Source organism: Sceloporus occidentalis, unplaced genomic scaffold (assembly GCF_023333645.1).
Source record: "Sceloporus occidentalis isolate IW3139 unplaced genomic scaffold, rSceOcc1.0.p SCAF_1, whole genome shotgun sequence".
Classification (NCBI taxonomy): Eukaryota; Metazoa; Chordata; class Lepidosauria; order Squamata; family Phrynosomatidae; genus Sceloporus; species Sceloporus occidentalis.
This window is the reverse complement of record NW_028316981.1, coordinates 185,295,839-185,323,094: the sequence shown is the minus strand read 5'-3', so window position 1 is coordinate 185,323,094 and position 27,256 is coordinate 185,295,839. Positions and strand designations below refer to the sequence as shown.

The window sequence follows — 27,256 nt, the reverse complement described above, 5'->3', positions numbered from 1 at the left end:
TGAGTGTGAAGGGATAATAAGGTTTTGGTATGGGTAAGTTAAGGAAGAGAGGATTGGAAGTAAGAAGAATGAAGAAGGATATGGAGAAAACCGAAGATAAGAAACAAAGATAATGAAATGTACAATGAAGAAAGGGAGCTGCAAAGAGAGAGAAGGAAAGAAAATAGAAAAGAAGGTTGTTGTGCGGAAGGAGGGGGAAAGGAAAGCATACATGAAACAGAGTAGAAAAAAAAGGTAAAGGGGTGGGGTACTTGTAATATATGTTATTACAATATATTGAAGACTGATGTGTGTGGTGTTTATTTTGAGATGTTGGTTTGTATGTAACTTATTTTCTCAATAAAAATTATTTTAATTTTTTTTAAAAAAAGAAAACAAATGCAAAGTCAACAACCAAATAAGTTGGACCATGGATTTCCATTCTGTCCAGGGCTATATCACTTACTATGTAGGTGAAATAGTTGATCTGGTTCAGCACATTTTGACTGTTGCTTCTCACATTGAAGTTGATAGCTAAGTTGTCCCCAGCCTTGAGCTCAGTAGATGCGATGGATAAATGGAGATAGTTCCCAGATCCTCCCTGGGTTTGGTAGGCTGTTGCCACCATGGTCCTGGTTGCCTGGCGTTCAGCTGGGAGTTCCTCTTTTCTGGTTTTTACCTAAAGAGGGTGAGAAGGATTAATAAAATTTCAAAGGAACCACAGAAACTGTTAACTCAATCACACAGCAATCTATAAGGAGCCACTGCGGGGAAAAGATATAATAGCTAAGGGCGGGAAAATGAGCTAGTATCTTGGACCCACCAGGATCTATGAGGTACCTCAGTAAGGTGACCTGCATCATCAGGAAGACAGAACTGTGATCTATTATCAGAACAGCAGATAACTACAACATCAGAACATATAACCTCAAAGGTAGGACGTGAAAGTTGTGGGGAAATGAAAGAAACAATTAGGAGTGTTGGGGGAGTAATTGAAGCCCTCTGAAAATGGAAATGCTAGATAGTGAAACTGGAACAGTCTGCATCAAGGCTGGGAGTATTTTCCCCCCATTAAGTACCGTATTTCCCACACTTTCTGCCATCCCCTATCCTTCACAGAGTCGTTGTCCTTCTTTCTTCCTGCTGATTGCAGTTCACAAAAGGAAAAGATCTCTCTTAGCAGAGGTCTGAATTGATAATCTGAAGAAGGACTTTGAAATTCAGACTAGGGCAAGGGCTGCAGAAAATAAATAAAACCACATGGAAATGCAGCCCTAGAACAGCCAACTGCCCACAAAGCGTGCACGCACGCTGCCAATGAACAATGGTTCCTACCCTAAAAGTGCGACAATAATGAACAACAGTTTTATTTAGAAGATATGGCAACACCCAACCACAGTGCTTTGGAAAGGACTATAACATAATCTCAGAATGACTCACGGTGATTCTTAGCTCGTTGCTGTTTGCTGGTGTGTTCAGGATCAGCTTGGCAGTCCCATCATTCTGGGTGGTTGCCTCAGCCTGAATGGGCTCTGATACCACAGGGACCTGAGTAGCTGGGGAGCCATCAGGGTTGGTGACGTATACCTGTGAAGAAATTCCAAAGAAGCAACTGAGAGTGGAGTGTAGAAGTCCTTGCTGAGACTAAATCACTGTTCCCAGGACATTTGCAAGATTTGGGCAATTTCTAGGACTATTTGTGCACCTCGCTCTGGATTTAAGACAGCACTAGCAAGGCTGGAACTGGGCCATTACCATCAGTCCATAGGGCATCCCCGGCTTGAAGAACACTGGGGTTTTTGTGAAGTGGAGCTGATAGGGAGATGTCACGATGCTAATGCTGCCTTTCTCAGCCACCACCATGTCGCTTCCTGGAGAGAGAGGAGAGGGAAAGTAGATAAAAATATGAAACTAAGTTGTTAGAAGAGCAGAGAAATGTTGAGAGAATATGTGCGGTACATAAAACTGCAGTATATTCCGTTTTCAAACCTCCTGTCCTCAAACCCTTGGTTGTCGGCTCTGGGCCAAGACAGAATCCCTCACAAGGCAGGATTTGACCCAAGTGTCTTCATTTGTTGACTTAGACAGAGAAAAGATATAGCTACAGTCGACACAAGAATCCAGAAGCTGAACTATCTTCACACAACACTGTGAATGATACCCCTTAAGACAAACTCCAGAGTTCCCTCTATGAGCCATCTGCTAATTCATGGTGCTTTGAAGCCACAACTCACCAGACTCTGTCATCACTGTTACAGAGATGTAGAGAGAATGTCCGACAAGCTCATTGGTGTTGCGAAATCGGGTCTGAAGCATGGCTTTTGTGAGTGCTGCCTCCCCTTCCCCATCAACAATCTAGAAAGGAGGAGAGAAGATAAAGATAAAAAAGGAAATCAAAGTTGTCTACTCTTTCTCTTACCACCCCCCTCACAAATATATGGGCCATCTTACTTGAATTCTCCTGAGTGAGTCTGGAATACTCTTTTTCTCATCATCAAGTTTCACTCCGAAGAGGACAAAGGCTACACCTTCTACTTTCTTCCCATAGAGGTACCTGGAAGAACAGAATGAAGCAAGACATGTTGTTTGTTCACATCTATCCTGTTGATGCCTAACATGGAGGCAAGACATTTACATTTGACATCATATAGGACTACATAGATGAGTGTAGTTGAACCATCACCCACATTTATTTATTTATTTATTTATTTATTTATTTATTTATTTATGATGCTGCCTTTCTCCCCAAGGTGACTCACTGATAAAACTGGTTGATAACTCAACAATAAAAATGTAAAACAATGAAAATAATCTCATTAAAACAGTGTAAAATTGCATAAAAAGAAATACAACAGTTAAAAATCACAAACAAAACACACATCCCATATAAAAGCCTCCTTGACAATGATAATACATTAAATATTGTCTCCACTCATGTCTCCATTAATTGAGGAACTTTCTTGCAGCACATTTTGGGACTGGGTTGGGGAAAGCAGGACTCTGGTAAGGTAAGGCAGGGGAATAAAGTGAAGAGAGAATTCATGTTTCTGGACTATCTGGTCCTTTTGATATTTCATTTAGATTCTGTGATGCTCAGGGCAGATGTATGAACAAATAGCCCTGCCTTATCATAGCTCAAAGAGACAAACTCAGTGACACAGAATATATGTTATGGCAAATGTGTCACTTGAAGCTTCTTGAAATTGTAAAATTAGCAGCACATGAAGTGGGAAGTAGTGGCATAGCTGGAGTTGGTGTCACCTGGTGTGTGTGGGAGAGGGAGAGCAGCACTGCCACAGCAGCCATCATCACTGGAGGAGGAAGCGCCTTAGCCACCAGAGTTCCCTTTGGGTCATAACATGACTTCAGCCATGCAGAAACCCAAACAGAAGGTACTGCCCCCCCAACAGCCACTGCCACTGGAATAAGTGGTGCCTCAGCCTCCAGAAGGTCATTTGGGCTCTGACATGGCTGTTGGGCAAGTGAAAAAGGGATGTGACATCCCTTCTCACTCGCCCAGCAGCTGCACCAATACCACTGGGTGTATCACCCTATAGGGTGACACCCCTCTCTGGGGTGTTACTCAGTGAGTTCCGCAGCCCCTGCACTTCCCTAGTGATGACACTGGTGGGAAGATAAATAACTTCTCGTGCTGTGGTCTTAACAAAAATCATCTTTGTGGCTGCTTTGAACTCTAAAAGAGAAAGTCCAGTTGGGATAACAGCTGCTTATAGTAAGTGGTTCTTCTTTGGACCACAGCAGTCAAAACCTTCTCTCTGCCCACTATGCTATTTACAATATCTAGTGGCAGCTGACGGATCCCATGGGGCTACAAATCTACTCTACATTTTAACTCAGACTTAAATGTGTAAGGTGGTGCTCCTGTTGGGTGTGGCGCCTCAGTAGCCAAACAAAGCAACTAAAAGACTAACATGGTTTATTAGGTATTGGACCAAGATATTTCTCCTTTTAATTTTTTTATTTCATTTTTTGTCATATTCAACATTAACAATACTGATTTAGTTCTGTTAATTTTAAAACCTGCATATTGGCCAAAATCCTGCACAATATCTAGTAATCTACAGATATTTTCATTTGGAGCTTCCAAAAAAAATTGCTAGGTCATCTGCATAGGCTCATATTTTATATTTAAATCCTTTAATTGAAGTTCCTTTTATTTGATTCTCTTCTCTAATCCTGTTGCTTAAAATTTCAAAACATAGGATACATAGAAGTGGGGACAGAGGACAGCATTGTCTCATTCCTTTGATAATACCACAACCTTTGGTTTTTCTCACCATTTACAATTATTTGAGCATTCGAGTTTTCTAGATTGCCTATATCCAGCCAATAAATCTTTCTCCAAGGTCCATCCTCATCTTTGTTTCTGTCATAAACCACCAATTTACTTTGTATGATAATAATAATAATAATAATAATAATAATAATAATAATAGGATTTATTTATATGCCGTCCAATCACTGGGAATCTGGGCAGCTTACAATAGAGGGGATAATACAAGGCAATGACAATAAACATGAATTAAAAAATAAATGTAACATGGCAATGTGTTAAACAATAACAATAAAATTGCGATTAACAATAGCAGTGAATAACAAAAACACATAGCAATTATAGCAACAAAAATATGTAGTAATTATAGCAACAATAAAATTAATAGAGCAAAATACATAACAGTTAATAATAATAATAATAATAATAATAATAAAATTTTATTTGTATCCCGCCCCTCTGAGAACAACTGGAGCAAAACAAGTAAAAAGAAAATAATCCCCATTGTCAACCCCCCCCATCCCAATCGTAAAAAACAATATAAACTATACAGAGAGAAAAAAGGGGAGGGGGAGACAAGACCCAGGTGGGAGGAGGGTCAGCAAACAGTCCCTCGCCCAGCATTCACTCGCAGATGGTGGAAAGGAGGAAAGGAGGGCTACTCCTCCTCCTTAAGTTTATTGCATGGGACTTGGAGAATGGGTATGGAGTGAAATGGAAAGGAACGAAACAGAAAGGGGGGAAAAGTATGTTATCGCACAGGAGAACGCTGCCAATGCCACCAGGAGTCCCCAATCCATTCCTCAACCATTCCCCCAACCCTTCCGCTCCGTTCCCGTTCTCCAAGTCCCATGCCATAAACTTAAAAGTCTTCCTTTATGTCAAGGAATAATAATGCCAATTTCCCCCTGGGTTTTTCTTGTATTTTCAATTATATTTATCATCGTTCTTATATTCCGTTTCCTTTGTCTTTGTGGCAAAAAGCCAGACTGATCTTCACGTATTCTGTCTTGAAGTACTTTTCTCAGGCCTGAAGCAGATGGCGATAAAGGAGCGGCCTCTGGCCACTCTGGCCATGATTGGGCCAGGACTCTGGCAACTGCATGGCACTCTCCTGAAGTGGGCCACTACTGTGGTCCCAAATGGTCTGCCTGCAAGAGCAGAAAAGTCTGGCTCTTGCCACCTTAGCACAGCCTTTGAGTGGTTTCAGCTGTTTTGGGGCGATGCTTCATCAGAATGCTAATTTATTTTAAAATATCCTAATAACTATGTTTAATATGGGAGGGTTGTATACGGAGAATGTTTTCTCCCTCACTTACCTACTTGTTGATCAAACTTTGTGAAGGAGGCAGACAATTTTATGACAAGAATGTCATAAAGAATCTGGAAGCATGCTATCTCTAGATCAGGTTGTAAATTATTTTATTCTGAACAAAATTTCAGAACAGAATAATTGGCTTATTCTGAAGATGATAAGCAGATATCAAAGTACCCCATACTTTTCCACAGCTGCATATACACCCACCTTGCAGTGATAGACACTATGAAATCTTCATTGGTATCAACATAATAAAACTTTTCTGCTGGTTCGATTGCGACTTCAAAGCTTGGCAATACTGGAAATAAAAAGCAGGGAAAAAAGAAGGAGGCAAACATTCATGAAAGGAAAGGAGATAGTACGATATGAGATTTTATTGCATGGAACCTGGTTACATGATCTGTCTTGAAAGAATTTTGGCCCTTAAACTCACAGTTTAAGATCTTGTCCTCACTGTCTAGGATAATTCCAGGGCAACCCGGAGTATCCTGGCCTGGAGCTGCTCCAACCTCCCCCTGTGACCTGGCCCTCTGTTTCCACATCGGAACAACTCTGCACACAAATCCTACTGGGCCACCTGGCACATCATAGAATCATAGAGCTGGAAGAGACAAGGGCCATCCAGTCCAACCTCCTTCCATGTGAGAATTCACAATCAAAGCATCCCCAACAGATGGCCATCCAGCCTCTGTTTAAAAACCTCTAAGGAAAGAGACTCCACTACACTCCGAGGGAGTATGTTCCACTGTCAAAAAGCTCTTACTGTCAGGAAATTCCTCCTAATTTTAAGGTGGAATCTCTTTTCCTGGAGCTTGCATCCATTGTTCTGGGTCCTAGTCTCTGGAGCAGCAGAAAACAAGCTGCTTCATCCTCAATATGACACCCCTTCAAATACTTGAACAGGAATATCATCTCACCTCTTAACCACCTCTTCTCCAGGCTAAACATACCCAGCTCTCTAAGTCTCTCCTTGTAGGGCATGGTTTCCAGACCCTTCACCATTTTAGTCCCCCTCCTCTGGTACAGGAAATGAGTGCTCTAGATCTTCCCAGAAGATATGGAGTGAGAGGTAAGTTTTTAAATTTCATTTTAAAAGTGTTATGCCCTGGTTCTGGTGCTAAATGTAATCCACACTATTTACACCAGAAGCAAGGTTTGGGCTGTGCGTTGTCTAAACAGGACATCACCTAAATGGTGTGTGTGTGTGAAATGGGCCTTTTGACCTATGCAGGCAAGGCCTGAATCATGCTAAAACTGGAGTAGCAATGGTAAAGTACAAAAATGTGTCTTGATTGAGGCAGAAGATGGAAGAAGAGATGAAGCCAGGGATCAGGCAAAGAAAGCTCCAAACAAAGAAGGTATTTTTCCTTACCATATTCTTTGACCTCAAATGGTGTTTTAAAAGTCTCCTGGGGGGAATCTTGATACCTAGCCACAGCATTCCAGACTCCCACACTAGAGAAGAGAAACAGGGGGATTAGTCACTGCTTTTGTTTTTATCAGTCCACAATGACAAATGTGAAATGCCAGCCATGAATCCCGGTCCTGGCATGTATAGAGTCACAATGAACATCCACACATTTTAAGATCTTTGACCCTTATCTCTAGAGAAGAATAGGCTAACATTTGGAAAAGAATACCTGGCCTCCAAGTCTTAAGAGCTGGACATGAAGAAGCTGAACTCTGCCCTGCCCCACCCCCAGGTTCAAATTCTGACTTGTTCGTGGTGCTCATGGGTGGTTTTATGGAAATTCCTTCATTCCTACTGTTTGCCTATCCTCCTTGCTGGGTTTTGTAGAATTAAAATAGAATAATGCCTCATATGTACTACCCCAAGTTCTTTAGAGAAAAGGAGGGGATAAAATATGATGGACAAATAAAGCAAAAAAGCATGTGTGAGATTGCTCAGAATTTTCATAGCTCAAATGAAAATCAGAAAACTGGGTTAAAGGATGCCATGTATATTACAGTGGGCCCTTTGGACCCACCATGGATACCAAAATCTGTGGATACTCAAGTCTCATTAAATACAATGGCAGTGGATGCTCAAATATCACCATATAAAATTGCAAAATCAAGGTTTGCTTTTTGGAGTTTATACATTTTTAAATTATTTTCAAACCATCGATGCTTGAATCTGTGAATAAAAAAGCTGCAGTTATGGAGGGCTGACTGTAATATGCTTTTGTCACCAATTGCCATTCCAACTTAGTTTCTGTATATGCTTGGTGTAGGGCAATTTTCATAATCAGTTACCTGACAGTCTCAGGTACATGGTACGACTGGGTGATCTGTGATGAAGGATCGATAATATTCTGGCTGACAGTAATGCCATCTGGTGTCTGGGAGGGGAAAGACATATTTATGAGGGTGTTGAAAGGATACAAAATATCTGAGCATATTATTTATGTTTCATGCGATAAAACCTTCTTCTGGACTTAGTCTGTGCACCATCAGGGTGTGGAGATCAGAAATGATACAGCAGGTCAGAGCACTGAATGCAAATCAGCAATTGTTGCTGTTAACTGCCCTCAAGCTGACCTCAACCTATGATGACCCCTATGAATGAGCGATGTCCAAATCTCCCCATCCCCAACTGCCCTTCTCACTTGCAAATCCATGGCTGTGGCTTCTCTGATTGAATCTATGCATCTAGAATAGTGGTCTCCAAACTTTTTTGGGATACTGCCCCCTCTCCTCTTGGGTGATAACCCTAGTGCCCCCCTGAGCATATTTTTTGATATTAGGTCTACTGTTCTACTGCAAATTCAAGACAGCCAATCTCAGTCACTGTTCCCTTTGCACCAAGTCACCTTGGAAGCAACAACTGAGCAGCTGGCTCAGCATCAACCGAGAAGCTTCTTGCTTGTGCTGGTCTTGCAGCAAAGGCCAGGACAGGCAAAAATCTTTTTGGTCACTGTTTGACTGGATGCTCAGTTGCTGACCCTGAAAAGGACCCTGAAAAGAAGTATCATGCAATCCTCATCCTCACCATGGTCCTAAAGGCCACTGGTTCACCTTGTCTTTCTTGCACACCAATACTCTGACTGAAGGCCTCCCTGCTGCCCCCTTTTTACCTCACTGCCCCCCCTACTGCCCCACTTTTCCCTCGCTGCCCCCCTGGAACCTTCCACCATACCCAGCAGAGGGTGTACTGCCCCCTTTGGGAATCACTGATCTAGAATGTAGTCTTTTCCTTTCGTCCTCAACTTTAGCAAGTATTATCCTCTTTCTTCTCATGATACAGTGGACCCTTGTTATACACTGGGGTTTGGTTCCAAGATCCCCCATGGATAACAAAATCCATGGATGCTCAAGTCCCATTAAATATAATGACATAGCAAAATGGTGTCCCTTATAAAAATGAAAAATCAAGGTTTGATATTTGAAACTTATACTTTTTTTTAACCTTTTCAAACCGTGAATGCTTGAATCTGTGTATAAAAAATCAGTGTATAAGAAGGGCCGAATGTACAATCAAAATACGGTAACCTCAGTTTAGACATCTTTGCTTCTAGGAAGTGTTTGAGCAGGATTCAGATTCTAGTTTAGCTGTTCAGCTCACTGGATGTACTTGGGCTAAGCAATCAGGCTGAATTGTCATAAGCAGAAAAGAAGATATGCCACTCTGGGCTTCTTGAAGCAGGAGCATGATATAGATTTAAAATATAACATTTCTTTTGGCAAGGCTTTAGTGAGCTTGTTTTATTACTGGGTCATTAGTGAGATTGGTAAGTATTTCCACTGTTTTATGAAGCTTTGTTATAGGGCCTTTAATGAAAGTTACACATATACATAGATACACAGAAAGAAAAGCTATACAGCAAGAGTACAGCCAATGGGTTGCATGGTCCCTAGGTCCCATTTGGAAGAGCCCCAAAAGCCGAGAGCCTTAAGAGCCCCAAAGCTCAAGATTTCCCAATTTTACATTTGGGGTCCCAAGAAAAATCCAAAACTAAAGAACCACCATAAAAACATGGAGAGGTTCTTTGTCTTGGTCTTTCCTTATTTTCTGTGTTTAGTGGTGAAAACAAGGATGTGAAGCATAAGAGGCTAATATGTTTTTTACTTGTCACTAGATTGGAAATTGCTAAGAGGGGGAAGACAGATGAATTTGTTACTCATAGAGAACAGGTGGTGTAGAATATGGGATATTTTATTAATGGAAAAACTATAGACAGAATGAGTAAGTTGAAGAATTTTATGGTGCATGAGTCGTACACAGATACTTGTTTTCCATTCTTAGATTACATTAATACTAATTCTCATATTGTCAGTCCACCATCCCATCATAGAACTTTAGAAAGATGTTGTCTAAGAGGCCTTAATGCAGCCTGAAGTATAAGATCCTTTGCAGTTGACTTCATTCATATAATCCTCTCTGTTATCATATTTAGTTACTCCTTATTTTGTTTTACTTTCTACCTCATTATGTTCAGTTATTGTACATGCATTTCTTGTTACCTTAAACAATATTTCAGGTGAAACTAATAAATATAAATAGTAAAAATAAAACATGGAGAGGTGGCTCCCCTTTTCCCCATTCTCTCGGCACTTCCCAACAACTCTTGTGTGTGCATGTGCATGCACGCGCATGTGCATTCACATTTTCAAGTCATCCCATGAATTTCTTATGGTTTTCTTAAGTAAAGAATACTCAGGGGTGGTTTTCCCAGTTCTTTCCTCTGAAATATAGCCTATAGCTATATTTGATATCCCTTTGCAGTCTGCTATCCAAGTACTAACCAGGGATGATCCCATTTAGTTTCCACAATCAGATAAGATCTTGTGCCTTTAGGGTATTTAGGGTCTCAACAACCCCTCCAACTTTACAAATCAGGTGTATTTTGGTTGATTCCCAGAACTGGATGTGACACCTGGTGACATCAGGAGGTCTGTGGGGGAAGAGTCTTGGGGGGAAATTGCCCCCATTCCCTTCTCAGTTGCCCCCTAATTCAAAATGGCCTGAGTAGTTACTCTCTATCATCATGATATTTTTGCATGAAACTTTAAGGAAGTACAGTATCACTTATTAAGGCAAGTTCACCATATCACACATTTGTACATAAGATTCTTACCTCAAATTCAACAATCACATTTTTGTCCAAACGTTCCAAGCCATGACCCATAGAGAAGACACGATAGCGTACTGGGGAGAGAGAGAAAAATGTGAAGAGGGTATTATTTATTTGTGACCAAGGTCTAATCTGCATATTAGAAATAATGCAGTTTCACACCACTTTCGCTGCTGGTGGAAAGGATTACAAGAGAGTGAAAAACAGGGAAAGAGCAGCACAGGGCCTTCTATCATCCACTGACCTGTGCTTGGAAGGTTTTGGCTGCATCTGCATCTGCAGAAATAAAGCAGTTTGAGACCACTTTAATTGCCATGGCTCAGTGCTATGGAATACTGAGGTTTGTAGTTTACTGTGGCACCAGAGTCTTTGACAGAAAAGGCTCAATGTCTCACAAACTACAAATCTCATAATTATACAGCATTGAGTTAAAGCGTCAAACTGTACCATTGCTCCAGTGCAGATTAGACCTAAGCCACACACTGATATCCAGAACACTTTAAATTGCCACAATCAAAAAATGGGAGAGAAATGTCCAACCTTCGAGATGGTTCTGAGCAGAGAGTGTGGTGTTTATTACTCAAAATAACAGAAAATTCCACATCCATTCCAAACAATACATAATCATATAACACATATCTACATAAATAACACAAATGTAAACCAATACATTAAACCTTTCATATTTCTGTGATGCATTAATATCTTATCTTGATACTTCTCGTCTAACCTTGTTGCATTTGCTTTTTAATTTAAATTAGTTCCATCATATATGGTTATGGTTTTTACTGTTATTATCTACCCTTATTTGTTACTCTCTATTTTTCAATAATTTCACCCCTCTATCTATCTTTCTTGACAGATCAAATATATCATATTAACCAGTTGTTTAAATATCCAGCCATACAGATTCCCGGCATTTTCTGACTAAAGCTCATTCTCCCTCAACTTTTTAAACTGGTTTATTTTTCAGATAATGAATCAATTTATCCATCTCTCTTTTTATTCCCTTTTTCATCTCTGTTCTTAAATCCTTGAGATATTGGTGGCTCTCTTGTCTAAGTGTTTGTAATTCCTCTACAAATAACATACTAGTGTCAGTTATTTTATTACTGAGTGGCCTCTATTGAGAGTCTCTTTTGCATTGTAATCAGAGCTTGCACTTGTTTTGCTGCTTTCCTTGTTCCAGAAGCACTTTTCTCTCTTCTGTGTAAATATGTGTGTGTGTGTGTGTGTGTGTAAATATCTATCTATCTATCTATCTATCTATGAAAATAGTCTGTATTTTTAAAAACTTTCTGTAGTTCTGACATTGTCCAGCAGATGACAGTGAATCACAACTTTCCTTTTTGTTTTCTTTTCTCTTCTTTCAATTCAGATTTTTAATAAATAAATAAATAAATAAATAAAATAATTCAAGATCATTGTCTGCTTTTCATGTTCTTATCATTCAGATCCCCGAAATATTTGGCTTAAAAGACTGCCACCTTGAGTACGCTCTCTTTTTAGTTCTCTATTTAATTGCACTCTTGAAAAACCTATTCAGTATACAATATTATACTATAGGTATTTAGTTCCAACCAATACACCAGATTTGATTACTTCCAAAAACGAAACCTCTACTCTCAGGTTTTCCTCTATACAGTATAAGCTTATGATCTTTAAAAGTTACTCTACTCATTAGGATTTCCACTTAATCCTACAATATTGTAAATATACAATTATATTAATTAACAATTCTAAAAGACAAGCCTATTAATTGTACTATTAAACAACTTCTATCCTGTATATAATAGCTTAACTAAAAGTTAACATAGGTAGCTTAACTTAACCATTAATTCTTTACCAATTCATCTATATATTGTGATCTATTATTTCAGTCCTTACATGCTTAACGAAATCCCTCTAAAATAATTGAACACATTGATACTCAATGCAATTAAGAAATTAATTCATTTATCTTAATTAAGGAAAATGATATTGATGCTTAATGAATGAAAAAAGATATGGATAATGAATAATGAATATTTTTTACTTTAACAATTTATTAAAATGATGTGATCTTTTCCTAAACCTTTATTCTTCCAAGCTCAATTTTATATCAATCTAGTGCAAATATTCTCTGGTTTTCTAATTTTCTTGTCTTAGGTGTTCAGATTAAATCCCTACTGACTTGTCTTCCTGTCAATGTCCTGCAGGGTTGTTTATTCATTGTCAAGTGTCTATGTATCCAAATGTCCAAATGTCCATTATTAAATTTGTAAAAATGTCTGTGGAAATCTGTAGAGATGTCTTTGGAAATGTCAGTAGATAAATCTATAGGAATTTCTATTGATTATAAGGCTCTGTGGATATGTTTTTAAGGAGTTCTTAAGATGTTTTATAAATCTATGTATGTTCTCTTGACTCTCTGTTATAAACCAATATATCTGTTAAGTTAAACAGAAAGTTTTCAGCTGCAAAATCCCCCACTGTCCAGTTCCCTTCTCTCCTTTCTTATATCCTTTCTGTCTATCATCGTTGCTGCTGTAGCCACTCTGTTGCCTTTTTTTGCTGTCTCCACAGTTTAGTTCTGTCTGTTTGGTCTCTCTCTCTCTCTCTCTCTCTCTCTCTCTCTCTCTCTCTCTCTCTCTCTCTCTGTGTGTGTGTGTGTGTGTGTGTGTGTATTGATGGATTGTGACTGTTTCAATGTGGTAGATTATTTTCTGTTTCTTAATGTAGCTTCTTTTAGTTTTAAAAGCAGTTGCAGCACCTCTAAAGTTGTGTCCAGAACTACCAGCTGCCTAGGATGGCTATGCTTGTACTCTTCGATCCTTTCAGCCTCCATTCATCTCTGGAAAGTTGTAAAATTCCCAGAAACTGGAGGCTGGAAATGGGCCTCATTGGAGTAGCAATGGTCCCCATATCTTGGGCGGCGGGAGGGGGGGGGAACCAACATTCAGGGGAATTATTTTCCCTCCGGTGTGCCACTTCAGACCGGTTCTGTGGCTCTGAAATCGATCTATACAGTCCAATGCAATACCATGCAACTGAAAGTCCTCTGAGCAGAGGTTTTAAAAATCCTGAACCACCATGAAATTCTTTGTCCCTGGCTCTTTCTAACCAAACCATGGTAGACTTCTAACCAAGAGCTCCAGATTTGAAAAGTCTGGTTGAAGCTAGACAGTGGAGTCCTGGTTCTTGGCTAGCCCATAAACATCAAGAGTGTCATACTTGGCGGTTGGAGACTTGAAGAATCAGGATGGCATAGTAGTGAAAATTAACTATTGCTTCATTCTGGATTCTAAGACACACACACTACCCCACAATGGTTTCCCCATGTTAAACAACACTTTAAAAGTCCTTTGTCCAGCCTCCTCCCAAGACTTGTAGCCAGTACAATTTTCCCATTTCAAAGGCACTTTGAAGTTTGCACCTTCTCAATCTCTATCTCCCTGCCATCTCCCACGAAAGGAAGGCACCATCATAAACAGTCATAAAAAATTGTTTTTTGTGGGGTTTTCGGTCTATGTGGCCATGATCTAGAAGGTTTTCTTCCTGACGTTTCGCCAGCATCTGTGGCTGGCATCTCAGAGAAGATGCCAGCCACAGATGCTGGCAAAACGTCAGGAAGAAAACTTTCTAGAACATGGCCACATAGACCGAAAACCCCACAAAAAATCATGGATGCCGGCCATGAAAGCCTTCGACTCCACAGTCATAAAAAACCCAGGTTTCCTGCTGCAGCCATCTGTTCCAATCTACCTTCTGATATCTATAACTGAATTTCTATCAACATGACAAAGGATTACAAATCCCATCTGACGTGAGAGTTAGGGGCTATACAGACCTGCATCAAAGGCCAGCATGGGGTTGGAGTGGGGGCATGGTGTCTGCACGACACATGCCCAGACTCCATCCCCATGCCAGAGTGATGCTGCATGCCCCGCCAGTGAGCGGTGTCACGGCATTCCTCTAGCACTGCGTTCAGATGACACAGTGCCAAAGGAATGCCGAAAAGCCGTGGTGCCAGCAGCTATTGAGCCCTTTCCATGGCACTTTCTGCAGCTCCTTTTTGCGCCACAGAAAGGCCAGACGGAGGCCACAGTGCATGGTTGCTGCAGCCCAAATCTGGCAAAGAAAGAGGTGACTGCAGATTAAGATTAGGACAATGTATCAGCCAGTCACGTTGGGATACTTTGAATCTTTTCTTGATTTAGCTGAAATGATTTACTCTGTAAATGATACTTTCTATCTGTGCCTGACTGACAAAATGGCTCGTCATGTAAGATATATCTTTTTGCTATAGAACCTTCTTGTTTAGAATAAAACTTTTCCTGTTGCACTCACATTGCTTCTTTCACATGCCTTAGCTCAGCAAGATTTAGCTCTTCCCCGAAAGTGGGAAGAGGAAAAGGGAAGCATCTCTGCAAGGAAGGGTCAGGGAATCCCCGGTAATATCCCAGTGCATTGCCAAAGAGGAAGGGACATTATCAGGTGGCAGCAAGGGGTCCCATCCAGCTCAGGTAGGAGAAGGGAGGGAGATCCAGAGAACCTTCATAGGCCCTCTGAAAGTCATTCATCCCAATTTATACAGTGACATCAATGTAGATTGACAAGTGACTTTACAAACTCCTATGAGTAAGGATAGAGCCAATAAACAGAAAGATTTATCTGTATTGCAGGGAAGGCTTGGGGGACAGAGAGTGCAACAACAACAACAACAACAACATCAAATGGCATACATTCCCCATCCTATATGTTTGGTTTGAAATTGGGCTTCTTCCAAATATGCCCTCAGCAGTAAACTTCTTGAGAATGATTATAGTTCTCTCTCAGATATCGAAAGCCTAGGGAAGGGGTGGGGGTAGGAACTAAGCAGGGGAAGTAAAGCACCAAAGGAACTAAAAGTTTGAGCAATTTCACAGTGACATACATATTGAATGGAAGGTGGGGCTTCTGCCAAAACACTTGCTCAGCTCTAGAAGGCTCCAGAAATGCACAACCTACTAGAGAGCCCCCCCCCCCCACCACCATCTTTCCCTTCTCCTTTTGTGTCATGTCTTTTTAGATTGTAAGCCAGAGGGCAGGGAACCGTCCAATTAAAAAGATTGTATGTACAGCGCTGTGTAAATTTACAGCGCTTTATAAATAATAATAATAATAATAATAATAATAACATGGGTGACCTATTTGTGTGACTGACAGAGACCATGAAGAAGAATTACATTATGTTGAGTAGGCCCTGGTTGAGAGATGTTAACAGGCTTGAAAATGTTTAAATGCCTTAGTGTTTGGGTGGTTGTGATGAAGAAGAAGAAAAAGAAAAATATTGAACTTTCAATTGTTGGGTAGAACATCGTTCTCAAAATTTAGTCTTCTAGACGTTTGGCGCATTAGCTCCCCAAACTCCAGGCCATGCTGTCTGGGACTATGGGAATTGAAGTTGAAAACATCTGGAGGCACAGAATAGTCCTCCAGATGTTCTGGATTAATAGCTCCCACAATTTCCAGCCAGTATGGCTGGTGCTCATGAATTCTTGGAGCTGAAGTCCCAAACATCTGGAAGACCACTGTATGAGAAACACTGGTTAGAAATCAGATTTTCAGCAGGTGTAAATTGTGATTTTAGTTCCACTTCCTGAAATTCTTTTTCCACACAACACTTAAAGGCACAGGACCTCAGTCTCTTCTTCTTGTGGCCACTCAGTGTAGCATAGAATTAGAAAAGAAACAATCTTCTTTGAAACAAACATCAATTATCTCTGAAGGAGTTGGGGGGAAAAGACATCTGTCTCTAATGTTCCAGGGAAGGCATCGCATGACATTAAAAATTAGCATTGAAATGAAGGACAAATCCATACCCACACTGGTATCTCATCTAAGTCTTCAGGTGGAACTGGTAGAAGGCTTTATTTATCTGTTTATTCATTTTATTTCATGTAAACGCCACCTTTCTCCCAGAGTGGGACCCAAGGCAGCTTCCAAAAATAGTAAATTAAAAACATTTACAATAAACTGTAAAAATAATTAAAATAATCTTATAAAACACATTAAAATAATTTTTAAAACAACCAAAAGTTTAAAAGATAAATCAGAAATCCCCAATGAAAAGCCTCCCCATTTATACATTAAACACCTTCATATACCTGAAGATCCGGGTGTGTAGATGGTTTTGTCCGTCTGGATGAAGAGGTAGCCACTTTGGAAGGAGACCAGAACAACCTTCTCAAGAGTGAATTGAGGGCAAGTAGCCTGGACAACCACATACAAGTTTTTCTTGGGATCCTTCTGAAGATCTTTTGCAGGAACCTGTATGGAAAAACCAGGAACTAGAGAATCAACTAGCCTTTTCCATCAGAGTAAACATTACCACAGAACTTATGAATTGGAAACCTCAATGGTGAACACTACAGTCCACAAAAACTAACCCTTTCTCTGAGGTTACGCAATGCAAGATGTTGTTTCTCTCCTCCTTGCTCAAATAATGTAGGGTTCAGTTAGGCCAGGGGTCGGCAACCTCCGGCCCGCAGGCCGAATGCGGCCCGCGGAGGCCTTTCGGCCGGCCCCTGACTACCGCTGCCACCACCGCCACCGATTGCGGCTTTTCGCCGCTCTGGCCGCCACCATTTTCCCCCCAAAATGGAGGCGAAGTCTCGCACAACCTTCCCCGAGGTCGCGCGAGACTTCGCCGCCATTTTGGGGGGAAAATGGTGGCGGCCTAGAGGCAAAGTCTCGTGTGACCACAGAAAAGGTCACGTGGCCTCTAGGAGGCCCTCTGCGGCCGCCGGAACCCTTGAATAGGGCTCCGACGGCGGCAGTGGGCCTCTGGGAGGCCCGTTGCCGTTGCTGGGGGCCCCCAGGAGGGCTCCGGCGGCAAAGAGGGGGAGGCCTCCAGCGCTGGCGGCCCCTGCCGGCTTTTTTGCCGGCCTCTGACGGGGCCTGGGCCCCCCCCCCGTCAGGGGCCGGCAAAAAGGAGGAGGCCTGGCCCCCGGAGGGTGGAAACTCCACCCCCCGGCTTCGGCCCCCCAGTTGTCTGAGGGACAGCAACCCGGCCCCCAGCTCAAAAAGGTTGCCTACGCCTGAGTTAGGCAGTTTGCATCCTATCTGGGTTCCTTCTGTAACAATCTGAACCCAGTCCAGTCCATCATTCATAGGTTGTGTTTGTATAGTAATTGGGTTTTCCTCCCCATACACACTTATTGGTGGCTCAGTGGATAAGATGGACTCTGTTTACTGCAAGATCGGCAGGTTGGCAGTTCGAAGCCCAAGCGCCATGTGAATGAGTGAGCTCTCTTCACTAGTCTCAGCTTCTGCCAACCTAGCAGTTTGAAAGCATGTAAAAATGCAAGTAGATAAATAGGTACAACTTTGGTGGGAAGGTAACAGAATTCAGTGCAGTCATGCTGGCCACATGATCACAGAGTTGTCTTTGACAATGCTGGCTCTTCAGCTTAATAATGGAAATGAGCACTGCCCCCTACAGTTGGACACGAATTGACAACCTTACCAAAGGGGAATACTTTACATTTTATATGTATATAGACTGACTAACTTACTTTTAAGCCCACATTTAACTTTTTCATAGCTTTATTGCATTTAGTTCGTAACTCAGTAAAGAGGCTGTAAAACTAAAGGTAAACAGATGCAACCAGGGTGATTGTAGCAGTCCTGGTGCTGCTAAGGAGCACTCTTTCTGTGAGTCAAAAGAACCTGAGAACACTGTCTTTGTATTCTCTGCTTATTTATCTTTTTCTGTTTGATACCAATAAAGTATAACTTGTACTCTCAGTGATTTAGGCTACTGCCACAATGCTGAGTTAATGACAGAATGCTACTTCTAGTTCCCAAATATATCGCTTGCCCAATCCTGCTTGTCCATCCCTAATCCTAGAGCAAACTACTCAGCTTTAGCATGAGAGGAGGAAAGGGCATTGCAGATAGAGTGTACTGAAGTGCTCTTCTGACCATCACCACCCCGCCATTTGCTTCTATCAAGCTTGCTTGCATGCATCCTCAAGAAATGTACAGTATTGTACTAAACAGTAAATTAGTCTCTTCTGGAACCTCTAGTAATTTGGTGTGTGCACAGTTCTGGTAAACTGAAGTTGACTACACTGCTTATTCACTTTTCGTTCCCCACTCAAAGAGATATATCTCAGGAGACCTCAAAAACGATGCTATGCATGTCCTACTGTATTGTTCAATGAAGGAATGAACTCCCAGATAAGTGTACTGTATATCACACTGCAGACTGACTTTTCACATGCACAGGGTGGCACTGTCTATAACCACCACCCCATACCCACCTTTATGAAAGGAGTCACCATCATGCCATTGTCCCGGTTCAAGGTAGCTTTGATCTGATACAAAGTTTTCCTCTTCTGTGGGAAATCATGGACAGAGACAGTCACCTCTGTGGCAACGTTGAGTCCATGAGCCTCCACCACAATCTGCTCTTCACTTTCTACCCATAGGACACTAGGCACAACCATGGAGTAGCTACAAAAGAAAAAAGTTCATGCACTCAGTTGGTTTGTAGGAGTTAAAAGGGAGAGTACATCTCCGTGCTGCACCTCTGAAGTCTCTTGCTTTGGAAAAGTCAAGGAACAAATGGTTTCAATGCAGCATTAAAGGTACATAAATTCAAACTCAGTTGCCTACCACTTCCACCTACCTTTCCTTACATTCCTGTGTACTTTGCTGCTTTCCTTCTGTCACAACAACACTGATCTCTCTGTCTTCTAGGGGCATGGGTAGGAATCACGCTGTTCTTCTAATGCTGAATTGGAACTCCCATGAGCCCCAGCTGGTATAAACAATGCTGTGAGCTAAAATCTCAGAACACCTAGAACACTGTTTTAGTAGCTGCCTCCGGGCCAGCTTTCCTGTCTTTTCTAACGCTTCTCCTCCTTCCACAGGGGCTGTGTAAATGTTTAACCTCAGCAGCCTAACTGACCATTATCCCCTCACTCAAGGACCATGGCACTCATTGGGCATCATTAGAGGCATGCAAAGGGTTCTGGCTGCACAGAGTGAAAGCCCAGGGGGTGTATACCTGATGAGGCCATGCCAGAAAGAGGGGGTGGGGCAGTTTGTTGGCTTGTCTGCCTGTCTTTCCAGCTTCCCAGGTCTTTCCAAGTCTGGCCATGCCAGTAGGCAAATCAAGCAGAAGGAGGAAAAGGATCAGGCTGTCTGCCCATTCAGGTCCCTGGATTGTTCCAGGTCTGGCCAGGTGAGTGGACAAGGGAGAAGGAAGGAAAGCAACAGGCCATCTACTGTCTCGCCAAGCTCAGATTCCCAGGTCTTTCTCCAAGTGGGCAGGCGAGGCAGAGGGATGGCTGTTCATTACTACTCACCACACCGGGTGACACGAACCCTAGTGATGCCACTGATGCTATTAATTGTGTGTGCATGCTTTGACATTTCCTGTGATGTTCATTTTGAGCTATTAAGAATGACAGCACATGTTCCAAGACAGTTGTATTGCTTTGTCCTCCCATGATATGAATCAATCATACCCTTCAGCTGTCTTTGGCAGGAACAGTCACAATTAATTTCATGTCCTAGTACTTTTTCAGCAGCTTTTAAAACGTCCCAATTTCTCTTGCCTCCTCCTTGCACTTTCCCCCTTGGTCCTCAGCTTACTTTGACTGTTGCAGACTGAATTCAAAGAGCAAGAGTAGTTTGCACTCAGTTAAGTCTGGGGAGGGAAGACAGGCAGAGGCAAAATCTTGCTTTTCCCAGTAGACTCAAACAAAAGTAAAGTGCTGCAACTTCTCCTGGGTTACATGTTCCTCCCCATTAATAATATTTGTCCATACTCTGGAGTTGCTTCACCACACCTGTCCCAGTTTTCCTCTGTGAAATGTTGGAGGGTATAGTCAACTGGCTGAGTATACCTTAGTATGTCGACAGCTCAAACTAAGGTGGCTGGCTTGAACTTCTGGTTCCTCTCAACACAGCGCTACAGTTTGGTGATGCTAACATGACCTTGGAAGCACACATACACCAGAATTAGTTAGATTGCATTCTTATTTATACTTGACTTGTTAAGAAAAGCTTTGAGTGCTTTTGATGACCACACATGTTCTTTGCAAAACAACTGGACAGCTTTGCACTTAAGGGAATACAATTGTATGATCACAAAATGAAATTCAAGCCCACAAGGTAATTCAGTTTTTAAAAAAATTTCTACCAAGTTCATTGGTCTAAGAAGTAAAGACATGTGTCAGGTATATGTGTCAAGACAGCTGGAGAGGATGATGGCTTCTCTTGCATACATGCAGTTTTGCCTGTATATTGAGATGATGTATATAAACAGCTCTGAACACTGGTAGCTGATATTGATATTTGCATGAATTTGGTTCATTTTGAGTATTGCACAAAGCTTTGTGGTCATCTTATTACTGGTGTGATATTTTATTTATTTGAAGTGTGTTTATATTTTAACCTTTATGGAATGGAAGCCTCTTTGGAAGGACATTTCCATATACAAGAGAGTTATAAATATTTTGATCAAATTAACTCAAATGCTGCAAAAAGCAAACTATTTTATTAACTAATTGTGAGAAATGTGCCCAAGTCAAAGGATAGTACTGATTTTGACATGCTAAAATTCCACTCTGAGAGAAGAAGGAAAAAAGGAACACAGTTCTTTGGATAATTAAAGATATTTATGGGGGTGGGTGGGAATGATATGATATCTGCCTTGTAGCCTTTCAACAGCTCCTCTAAAGGCTAAGCAGTGTCAGCCTTGATTAGTAGTTGGATGGGAGAGTGCTGACAAATACTAGGTGCTGCAGGGTATATTTTAGAGAAGGAACTGGTGAAACCACAACTGAGTATTCCCTGCCTAAGAAAACCCTACAAAATTTATGGAATTACCATAAGTCGACAAGCAACCTGAAGGCAATTTTGCACAGAGAGAGAGAGAGACATGAGACTGGATGCAGTCAACTGAGACATTTGATGGCATTAATTACATGAATTTATTCAAGGGATATTATTTTACAAAAGGAAACAACATTACTTCTTTTAAATTAAATGTGATATTTGATCAGTTGAGCCTAATAAATCTACAAGATTATTTGTTTTAATTTTTTTGCTGTTTCAGTAATTTTTTTTAGTGAGAGTTTTTCAAGAGAGAAACGGTTGCTTTCACAAGCTTCTCAAGGCCTTATTATTATTATTATTATTATTATTCCGCCAAATACCCTAAATTTGCTGCAACCATATTAAAATTGACTCAAGCACAACTATCAGTAATTATGTTTATTGCACTTACAACTTCTGCCTCAGCTTTTCATCTCTCTGCCTCACATACCTGTATAACCAACCCACTTTCCTTCTAACTCCTCATTTGAACTCAACTTGAATTCCATGCCAACTGGCAGAACAGGATTTTTTGATTTGTTGTTTTAATCTGGTCAGAAACCACACTATCTCCCAAATGCATACTTTGCCTGACACGGTTTCTCTGCTATGTTCTCTTCCACCTCCCTGATAAAAGGCCACATGAATTCCCATTCCACCAGTTTCCTCCTCAGAACTCCCACATATTGTTCACTGCATCGGCAGTGCAGCTTCCTACTGAGTAAGCATGGAAATTACCATACAGGCATCAAAATCTAAAACTATCGGGGCCACATTTTAAATAAAAGCTACTACAGTGAAACACTAATACAAACTCTAAGCATTATCAGGCCTTATGTCTAACCAATATAACACATTGTTTCCAATTACATGCTGCACAAATGGAGAAATTGTCTGATAAAACCTAGCCAAAGTGAAGTCTAAAAAAAACTGATCCAGTGGTGTTCTAACTTTTAAATGACTTTGTACTCTTTCTGCCTAGGGTTGCAAGAGTGAAAGCAGGAGACAGCGCTTGTTACTTTAATAGTTGTGTAGAATAGGAATTTCAGCAAATATTACTTGTAATCTGGCTACATTACAAGCAATACCTGCCAGTTCCCTCTTCTACCCGTTTTCTTGTCAAGTTTCATTCTGGCAAGCCTCTTTCCACCTAAAAATTGGCATAGGTCCTCATCAAACTTAGCTTGTCTGTGCTCTCAAGTTTCAGATCACCTTCCTGAACCATTTCTAAGCAAATGCTGGAGCACCCACTACCCATCTACATAATCCCTGTCTCTATAATGGTGAGTTGAAATTCATCTGACCAAGCCTTAACCTAGGACCACTCTTGGGCCATATAATAAAAATATATTAAATTAAACAATAAATTTGAATTAAAAATAAAATAAATTTAAAACGTTGTCTTCTTCAGCACTATAGAAATAAAGCAGTTTGGCACCACATTAACTGCCATGACTCAATGCTGTGGAATTCAGGGAGCTGTAGTTTTGTGAGACATTTAGCCTTCTCTGTCTGGTGCCCCACTAAACTACAAATTCTAGGATTCCAGAGCACTGAGCTGTGGTAATTAAAGTGGTGCCAAAATGATTTGTTTCTGAAATGCAGATGCAGCCAATAACTTCCATGAACAGGTCAGTGAATGACAGAAGGCCTTGTGCTGCTCTTTGCCTGCTTTTCTCTCTCTTGTAGTCCTTTGCACCAGCCAGTGTTATTCTGGTTGCAGGCAACAAAAAAGATTTTAGGTTTGGACTCCGTTTTAGTTCCCTCTAAAACTTCCTCTAAAGCAGCATTTACATCCTAGTCTAGTTTTACTTCCACTCCCTAACTGTTGGTTTTGGAGTGGGCTATTCTTGATTTACTCTGAAAATGACTTGTTCTATTTGTAAAAAGTCCCTGAAGCCATGTCTGCATCACTTTGCAATGTGCACAGATAGGACCCAGAGCTTTCCAGTTATTCCTGAGTTGCATGTAGGGGTAGTCAGAATGTGCCCTGCCATTTCATTTACACCGTATCCTCATCCCATGAGAGCTCAAATTCTCTGGTGGTATCTAAGGATTACAGCTAAGATAACTATGGGCCCAAACAGACAGACCGAAATAAAGCTGCTTCAGGTCACTTTGGAGGTATGCTGTTTAAATGACACATGCATCTTAAGAGGCCCAAAGCTGTGCGAAAGCTGCTCTCCAGTCCTTAGGACTAGAGCATGGCTTTGGTGTGCCTTCTGGCCTCTTAGGACGCATGCATCATTTAAACAGCCTACCTCCAAAGTGATCTGAAGCAGCTTTATTTTGCCCTGTCTGTTTGGGCCCTATATGTCAGATGTACATTCAGCCAGGCATACACACAGAGAGAGGCCACCTTAACTGACTGTAGCTTTTCAGCATATGTACATACAGCAAAATAAATTATGCCAATTTACATGATGCCAACATTATTAGTCATGCAGGGACCTCATTTTAAAAGGCAGCCACATGCTGGGGACAGGGGATTCTGTCCTTCAATGCCTTTCCTTAGAACGTTCTGGAGATTGGCTAGTTTCAAAAGATAGTATGGAGATTATTGCACTTCCAAAAATCTCAACTGTTCCCAGACTTAATTCACCACCAGTATCACTGGCCAGTGCATCCCAGGTCCCAGGCCCGCTTTTGAGGACATTTTTCCAAGATGGGAGCTTGCTGTCTTGGGAGCTTGTCAATTGGAAAAGTGGCCTCCAAAGCAGGCATCAGCAGTGAATTAAGTCTGATAATGCCCGGTAGTAACCTGCAATCCAACTATATCCCATTGGGGAGCAGTTGGGTTTTTTTTGGAAGTTTGATAATCTCTATAGAAAGGTTAGGTGGATCAGCAGCCAGTAGAGTTCATATATCATTACATGGCGTCTACATTCTTGTTGATGTTGTTCTTGTCTTGTATAAATAATGCTCTCTATGTCAGAAATTCAGAGCTAGCCAGTTAGACATTAATATAGCTCATGTTAAATAACTGACAGTTTAAAAAACAATACATCTTACATTCAAATTATTTCACTTTTTTTGTTACATCTTAATCACCATTGTGGTGTAGTTAGTGGGAAAAAGATGTGATTTGGCGTTTCTGCCTCAGATACCATATCTGAGGAAAGCCACAATCTTTGAAGGAGCCTCAAACCACCTCTAGAAGAACAAGACTCCTAAACTTGGTGGATCTTCACAATGTGCTACCACTGAGAAGAAGCAAGAAAGGGGAATGCTCCTTCTTATTTAGCACATGACCTAGAAATGTTGAGGATGGGCTGCTGAATTTCATCATGTACTTACAGTTGGCTGTGGGACGAAGTCGGGAAACAGACCAGGAGGGCAGCCACTAGATAGAGAAGGGAGCCCTCCATCATGAACTGGAGGGTCAGGCAGTAGGGAAAGCTCCAACCCCCGCATTTATTATAAGAGTCCGTTACCAAGCCAAGCCCATCTGCACTTGCTTAATGTTTAATCAGCAGACTGGGAGGAGTTTGACAACTGGTAATTTCAGAAGGAAGTATCAAGACTGCCAAACATAAAGAATGCTTTCTCTTTTATTTTTTAAAGCCTCAGCCAATCAGTAATATAAGGGATGTGGTGACTTCATGGTTAAGATGCCAGTTCTGATGATCAGAAGATCAAAGGGTTGACAGTTTGAGGCCCGAGTGCCGCATGATTGGGTGAGCTCCCACCACTAGTCCCAGCTTCCACCAACCTTGCAATTCGAAAGCATGCAAATGCAAGTAGATAAACAGGTACCACTTCTCAATGGGAAAGTAACAGCATTTGGTGTAGTCATCCTGGCCACATGACCAGCAGAGTAGTCCTCGAACAACGCTGGCTCTTGCTATTTTTGAAACGCTGCTGGATAAGTGCAGCTGGGGTCCATGTTGCAGACGGGTTTCACACACCCGGCCTCAGCTGTGTGCTATAACACCCATTTTGACTTTTCAATCCCGTGTCTATCCTGGCAGGATATGCAGGTGTGATAAATTCCAATGGCTCTTAAAACCATGGTTCAAATCCCAGCTCAGCCATGGAAACCCACTGGGGGACCTTGGGCAAGTCACACTCTCTCAGCCTCAGAGGATGGCCACGGCAAACCCCCTCTGAAGAAACCTGTCAAGAAAACCTCGTGATAGGTTCACCTGAAGGTTGCCATAAATTGGAAATGACTTCAAGGCACATAACAACAACAAAAGACAGCTTTTGGCGTATGATTATAAAGGTGTAATTGAAATGCCAAGTGAAATGATCCATTTGTTTAATAGGAAAAATAAACAGGTTCCAGTAAAAAGCCAAGAAAATATCTGAAGAGCTACATGTTGTTAAACTTTGTAAAATAACACAGTGGAATGAGGCTGTGAGGATTTTGTTGTTGCTGTTGTTGTTTTATTGGGAGGAGGTTGTCAGAAATTCATGGGCTTTAGCGCCTTTGCTCTCCGGGCCCTGGAAAAATGTACTGGCCCAACCCTCCTCTTATGGGCCCTGCTCAGGACTGGAGTGTGTGTATGCGGTTTGTCTTTAAGTCACTTCCAACTTATGCGACCCTAAGGTGAACCTATCATGGGGTTTTCTTGGCATGTTTCTTCAGAAGGGGTTTGTCATTGTCATCCTCTGAGACTGAGAAAGTGTGACTTGCCCAAGGTCACAGAGCGATTTTACACGGCTGAGCCATTATTGGAACCCTGGTCTCCAGAGTCATAGTTTAGTGCTCAAAGGACTACGCTATGCTAGCTCTCCAGGATTGGGGAGATTATAGCAAATAGGCTTCCCATGCAGGATCTGTCTCATGAGAAGGAAGCCAAAGGAATAAAGAAGCATTTCAAATATGTCATAGCATATCATCATTTCTGCAGAAGGCCCCACCCTGTTTACACTCGTATCCAAGATGACACCACTCATACAATACCCCTCAGAGTAGTTTGAACACACAATTTTTTTCTATAGAATTCTATAGGAGAGGTGTCTGACACCCAAACAGCAGTATGAGGCAGCCTCTACTTGAACCATGAACTACCATTGTTCTATAATTAATTGTTGTCACTGTCACTATGGGCAGGTTTTTTTTAGAGACCAAAGCAAATGTACTGGGAAAAACACATTTGCTTGCCAAACAGCAAGTGCTTTCAGATGCTCTCTGGAACCTCAGACTCTGAGACAGTGCACAGGCATTATCCTAGATATAGGAAAGCTTTGTGATCAGTGTCATGTGTGATATGTGGAATCCCAAAAGTCTGAAACAGCTTCCTCTGTGTAGAGCTTGGAAACATTTGCATCTTCAGTTACAATTCATAGAACTTGTTTTATTTATTTATTTATTTATTTATTTATTTATTTATTTCATTAATATCCTGTCTTTCTCCCCAGAGGTACCCAAGATGGCTCACAGATGAAACCTTTAAAATTATTATAAGATTCAAACAATTAAAACATCTATATATAAAATCACATAAAATATAGTTAAGTTAAAAACAGATTAAAAGCCCAAATACTCCATAAAACCACCCTGCTACGCATTATGTACAAGAAGCCTGCCAACATAAAAATGTTTTTAGCTGGTGGAAAAAGACCATCGGGGGGGGGGGGGGGGCAGCCAAGCCTCCTGAGGAAGGGCATTCCAGAGGGTGGGAGTAGCCACTAAGAAGACTTTCTCTCGTGTCCTCTCCAGGCAAGCATGTCATCTCGATGGGACTGAGAGAAAGCCTTCTCCTGCAGATCTTAGGGCTCTTGAAGGTT

The 27,256-nt window shown here is 41.4% G+C and overlaps 1 protein-coding gene across 1 annotated transcript in view; it reads right to left on the bottom strand.

Moving 5' to 3' along the window:
* Positions 1–24,900, bottom strand: part of LOC149323037 (A.superbus venom factor 1-like) — a 67,092-nt gene extending 42,192 nt beyond the window's left edge. The window contains exons 1-12 of the mRNA XM_089486417.1: positions 24,818–24,900; positions 18,955–19,147; positions 16,795–16,957; positions 10,670–10,740; positions 7,848–7,933; positions 6,964–7,046; positions 5,799–5,889; positions 2,431–2,533; positions 2,214–2,334; positions 1,735–1,850; positions 1,420–1,566; positions 446–658 (exon numbers count right to left, since the gene is read on the bottom strand). Of these exons, the coding sequence (XP_089342543.1) occupies positions 446–658; positions 1,420–1,566; positions 1,735–1,850; positions 2,214–2,334; positions 2,431–2,533; positions 5,799–5,889; positions 6,964–7,046; positions 7,848–7,933; positions 10,670–10,740; positions 16,795–16,957; positions 18,955–19,147; positions 24,818–24,891 (1,461 nt within the window). The 5' untranslated portion in view covers positions 24,892–24,900. The remainder of the gene's footprint in view (positions 1–445; positions 659–1,419; positions 1,567–1,734; positions 1,851–2,213; positions 2,335–2,430; positions 2,534–5,798; positions 5,890–6,963; positions 7,047–7,847; positions 7,934–10,669; positions 10,741–16,794; positions 16,958–18,954; positions 19,148–24,817) is intronic.
* Positions 24,901–27,256: the final 2,356 nt, after the last annotated feature.